General features: G+C 37.3%; 1 protein-coding gene across 5 annotated transcripts; it reads left to right on the top strand.

The window, feature by feature from the left end:
• The first annotated feature begins 223 nt into the window (after positions 1-223).
• Positions 224-5,254, top strand: LOC113282641 (protein MAIN-LIKE 1-like). Of its 5 annotated transcripts, XM_026531685.1 has the most exons (7): positions 226-310; positions 833-896; positions 1,377-2,249; positions 2,340-2,606; positions 2,715-2,906; positions 3,117-3,683; positions 3,882-5,254. In XM_026531685.1, the coding sequence occupies exons 1-4, from the start codon at positions 306-308 to the stop codon at positions 2,505-2,507; spliced, it is 1,110 nt and encodes a 369-aa protein (XP_026387470.1). In that variant the 5' UTR covers positions 226-305; the 3' UTR covers positions 2,508-2,606; positions 2,715-2,906; positions 3,117-3,683; positions 3,882-5,254. The 5 variants fall into 5 exon arrangements, 4 of the variants coding, with proteins under 4 accessions (XP_026387471.1, XP_026387470.1, XP_026387469.1 ...); XR_003327082.1 differs by lacking the exons at positions 833-896; positions 3,882-5,254 and having other exon boundaries at positions 224-310; positions 1,377-1,619; positions 1,819-2,249; positions 3,117-3,777; XM_026531684.1 differs by lacking the exon at positions 3,882-5,254 and having other exon boundaries at positions 3,117-3,777.
• The last annotated feature ends 411 nt before the right edge of the window (positions 5,255-5,665 follow it).

Raw genomic sequence — 5,665 nt, 5'->3', positions numbered from 1 at the left:
CGGAATACACACAACGGCCTGAAGGCCAGACGCAATCGGAAACTACGCCGGATGGGGCGCAATCAGAAACCATGCCTGATGGGCCGTAATGCAGAGCAACGCCAGTCTTTCTGTGAGACGTGATTTGAAAGAGCGCCCCACCACACAAGCGTGCCGCACGTTTTTCAAGCGGTATAATCTATAAACCCCTTCTCCATGGTTTCTATCTGCTTCTTTCGTTTCAGAGCTTCTTCTCTACCTTCCGTCAATTTCTTCTCTACAACAACAAAAATCACGAGAAAGATGAACCTTAATTTTGTCGTGCGATGAGGTATGTGATCTCAATCTTTCTTTTATTTATTCACTTATTTTTACTGTTAATACAATTTCACCCAATAAAGATCAAAATCAGGATTTTTAACACCCTTTAATCGTATGATTTCGTGATTAGAGATCAACCCAAGTCCTAAAATTTTGTATTGGGTATAGATGGAATTTTAATTTACTGAGGAAGAAAAAAAACCTTTAAACCCTAAATTACGTAGACATACATTCAATCTAATTGAATTTGAGATTTTTATTGTGTCCCACTATGTGATTCACCAAGGTAGTAGTTTTATCCAACATGAAAACGATCAGTTTAGTGCACCAGTAATCAACAGTTTAGTGCACTGTATACATATTGTTTGTCCACTGTATTCATATAGGTGGTTATATAAATGTTTGCAAGCTGTTTGATCTTAGTTCTAAGACATAATAACAAGGGATTAAATGGGTTGTAACTGTATGTAACGATTTGTTGTTAGTTCTAAAAGTCTAAGACAATTAATATTTGGTTAGCTTATTTTGCCAGGACTTGTCTCCAAACAACTCAATCACCCCAAACACTTGGTACCCCAACTCGTTTCAATTACCTTGTAAGTAAGTAAATAACAGGGGTGCTGTGCACGGATTGCAACTCCAATAGTTCACCTTGGGTTGCCAGAGTTCACGCTTGGGTTTTTATATGTCACTTATACAAGGCCTGTGCTGTATAGTCATCCACTGTGGTTCCTTATTATGTATGCATATAGTCTGAGCTTGAAGAAACTTACGTTTTCCTAAACTAGATATGTGCCGACACATGTATCCATTGTTATTGTTGTTTCTTCGATCGTTTTTTGATCTTCCGTTTCTAATAACTAATGCTTATTGTAAATGGATATGGATACAACTAGCTAGAGGTTCATCTTTGCCCACGGCCGTGACTGTTTTCATATTCTTTCATGTGCATGTTCATTCAAATTTTATAACAACTTTAAAAGTTTTGACCACGATCATTATGTTTTCATGACCAGTAGTGAATGATTGAACAAACATAACTTCTGATGCTCATTATGTTTATTGTATGTGTACAGATGTCGACTTCGAGGTTCAATAATCGCATAAAGACGAAAAAGAAACAAAAAACTGTAGCTGATGATGATTATAATTTAATCTCTACTGGTCAAATTAAGGAGATTGATGTTCCCGGGTTAGGGAGGTTTCCTGCCGTGGAAGATGATAAACCACATGCTTCTACGGAAATCACGGTTGCAGACAACAATAACTCTCAGTATACACATCGTGGTAACCTGCATTCGATCATTACTCACTATAAGGTTATTTCTAGACTTAGTCCTAAAGTAAAATATATTATTGAAAGAGCGGGATGGGATAGACCATTGAACATGGAATTGGGCGAAACCCCGCATTCCATGGTCGAATATATTGTTGAGAGGTTTTGGGATACGACGAATACTTTTCACTTCCCTTTTGGTGAGATGGCGTTCACACCTCTTGATTGGGTCATGTTGACAGGAGTGAATATTGGTGATGGGCTTGATGTTCCGTATGATTCTGAAAAGTACCAATTTGAATATGTCAGTGATAATATTTTTCCAGATATCCAAGATGCCTCGCTTTGTCCAAAAGGCGCGTCGTGGAAATCTAATTCAATTACAGTTAAATTTTTGAGTTCATATTTCGTACCAGAAAAATTGCGTGCGGCTGAAAATGATAAAGCCATTGCTGAAAGAGTAGCAACTTCCTTTTTTATGTATGTTTTGGGACAATTTTTCTTTTCTAATGCAAAGAACTATATTGATGCGGGATGGTTAGCTGCTTTTGACGATCTTGATGCAGTTCATACATATGATTGGGGTGGTGCCGCTTTTTCGAGATTGTATGCGGCACTCCGTATAGCTGGTCGGAAGCGGAAGACACTAAGCGGGCCCTTCCAAGTATTAGAGGTAAATTTTTTTGATATACTTCTTTTTCCTTTCAATGTTTAAATTTATTGGGAAACAAGATTCATTTTCTTGCTTTCTATTATGATGTAGTTTTGGGGCTACGAATATTTGGGCATATGTCCACCCGAGATAGTCCAGCCTAAGGATGATCAACCGATATCGCCTAGAAGTAGTAGGTGGAAACCAAAGAAGAAGATGGTTGATATTGTTCGTTGTAGAACTTTACTTAATAAGTTGACCGCGGACCAAGTTACATAGCAACCCTGGGAATCATGCAGACAAATCCTTGAATCTGATATTGGAATAAAAACTTCCGCACTCTCAAACACAAGGGTTATTTTTTCTTGGAATGGCGTTGTGAGTATTATTTTATGCTTTTTATGAGACCGTTATTATTAGATGGCAATAACACCGTTATGATAATAACATACTTACTTCATGCATACTCCCTTGCTAATTGTACAGCATAACATGTACCTTGGAGAAAGGTGTTGGAGGCAAAACCATCCCACCTATGCTGTTCCCATAAACCTACATACAATTGTTGGGGATATTGATGATAAACAAGGAAAACGCCTAATCGAGGAAGGTTGGGTCGATGCAAAAGATATTGTGCAAGTTGTTTCGTATGATATGTATATGCAATATTGGCGAAAGGTAACTAACTTTAATTATGTAACATATCCCGATTGGGATGTTCCATTATATGGGTATGCCGGTGACCTTCATAATCACATGATTGAAAAGCCTGCTGAACATGTACCTATTCCGCCTCAACATCAAATATCCCCCTTAAGTATACGTTCATCTTTATATGTTGTTATTTCACAATAATATGTGCTCATGTTATTTATTTTTATGTGACAGGATGAATGTTATTCATTTTTCAAGAGCATGCTGATTTTGGTCATCAATTACGTGCTTTTACGTTAAATCAAATAAAGGAGCAATTGGATATTAGGATGGCGAAAGATGCGGAAATAGAAAGACTCAGACATCAGAACCACATGTTGGAGGTACAACTCTCTCATTTGCATATGGCACAACAATCCCAACCTCCCCTTGGATTCGGTCACTTTTCCCAAACAATACCACAATCAGTTTGGAATACTATGGGACAAGGATCAGTTTCAATAATGTCGTCAGTTAATCCCACTTCCAGAGTTAATATGCCTTTTATCCCACCGTGATCGGCGTCTTTGGAGGACGATACGGATGATATGAATGGTTAATTTGTTCCCAATATTTGGATGTTTTTTGATCGTGGTGTTATGTCTTTATCTTTAGTGTATAGTCATTTCAAGTTAGACTGATAGTTGATGTCTTGGTTTATCTTTCAGCTAGTGTCATTTCCATTTTGAGGGTGTAGACGAATCTTTCAGTATGTCTACTATTTTCAGTAAGACGAATCTTTCAGTATGTCTACTCTTTTCAGTATGTCTACTCTTTTCACTGTCTCTTAATTAGTGTATAGTCAGTCAGACAAAAAAACTTTATGTTTTTTTATTAATATTTACTCTTGGATTTTCGTTATAAATTGTAGACTTCGTCTTCAGTATCTACAAACCAACAAACCTATTCTTCTGATTATAATGGAAAACTAAGAGAACACCTCTAACTATTGTTCTTCAGGTTCTTCTTCTTCTAATAATAGTTTATATTCCTCGGATGATGATCCAGTAGCAATTCATCAAACTAACATGGATGTTAGTTTGGGACTCCTTATTACAAATTCAAACTGGCCTCAAACTCGTATCAAAATATGGAGAGATCGTGATGCTGGAGCTGAACTTGTATGGAGAGACTACTTTTGCCCAAATCCGTGCTTTCCACCTAATGTGTTTCGTAGAAGATTCAGAATGCGTCGACAATTGTTTAACCGAATAGTTACATGAGTTGTGGGTGTGAATCTTTATTTTGTTCAAAAGCGTGATGCTTGTGGAGTTATGGGATTGAACCCTCATCAAAAAGTAACAGTAGCAATCCGAATGTTAGCTTACGGATGTGTGGCAGATGCAATAGACGAGTACTTATGTATTGGAGAAACTAATGTTTTGGAAGCTACTCGTAGGTTTTGTTAAACTATTGTCCACTTGTGTGGGAAAGAATATTTGCGTGAACCAACTGCGGGTGATGTTGAACTGCTGCTTAAGCAAAACAGAGGCAGGGGATTTCCAGGGATGCTGGGTAGTCTAGATTGCATGCATTGGAAATGAGATAAATGTCCGTCGGAAGAATCAGGGGCTTACACCGCGTATAAAGGGAGCGAAAGTATTGTGTTGGAGGCAGTGGTGTCGTATGATCTCTGGTTTTGGCATGCATTTTTTGGTATGCCCGGCTCAAACAATGATATTAATGTGAAGAACCGTTCATATGTTTTTCGAAGTCTTGTCACAGGAAAAGCACCACCTGTGAACTTTGAGGTAAACGGACATTCATATGATATGTCGTATTATCTCGGTGACAGCATGTACCCAGAGATTGCTACTATTATTATGACCATTAAACATCCAGAGGGGAACAAAAAAATAAAAATTTCAGGGATGCAAGAGGGTGCATGGAAAGATGTAGAGCGAAGATTGGTGTTCTGCAACAACAATTTGGAATCATCAAACAACCTGCAAGAATGTGGGATCCAGATGTGCTTGCCTATATCATGAAAACCTGTATTATTTTACATAATATGATAGTCGAGGATGAGCGTCTACCCAATGACTGGCCACATGTATATGAACAGCGCAGTAACCCAGCACCGGTTGATATATCAAGAGAAAATAGTGAAGCACTTTCCCAAATTAGAGTTGAGCAACGTGGTCGTGCAATGCGTAACAAACAAACGCATATTAACTTGCGTGATGACTTGGTCAAACACATATGGTATATGGGGATAGTTAAAAAGTTGGGCACACGGATAGGTATAACTATATGATTTGTTTTTGTACTCATTTATGCTTGTCGTTTTCTTTTTATTTTTACTTTAAATGTATTATGTCTTATTTATGTACTCATCGCCATATTTTAATTAATTACTGGTAAGTAGTTTAAAAGGGTGTTAACGTTAATTCAATCCAACGAAAATAATATTAAAATCCAAAAATTACATGATAAACTGCCAAGAGTAATAATTAATATTAAAACACAATTAAACAACTAAAATTGTTAGACATAACAATTAAGGTTTGGAGTAATACGCCTATGCTCTAAGATTGGTTTCTCTTATAGTGCACAATGTACGCCTTGAGTAATTCGAAGTATTCTTTTTGTAAGGGATCCAAAGAATCGAGATCCTGCATAATGATGTGTAATTCATCACTTGCAGCTTGCTTAGCTTGTTGTGCTGCAAACTCTGTTGCTCTTTGTTCCATCTTGAATTTTGATTGTGCATCGTAATGGGAATTGAAATTTTGTTGTTCTTG

Source organism: Papaver somniferum, chromosome 5 (genome assembly GCF_003573695.1).
Source record: "Papaver somniferum cultivar HN1 chromosome 5, ASM357369v1, whole genome shotgun sequence".
NCBI classification, from domain to species: domain Eukaryota; kingdom Viridiplantae; phylum Streptophyta; class Magnoliopsida; order Ranunculales; family Papaveraceae; genus Papaver; species Papaver somniferum.
The sequence above is the reverse complement of the archived record's forward strand: the minus strand, read 5'-3'. Positions and strand labels throughout refer to the sequence as shown.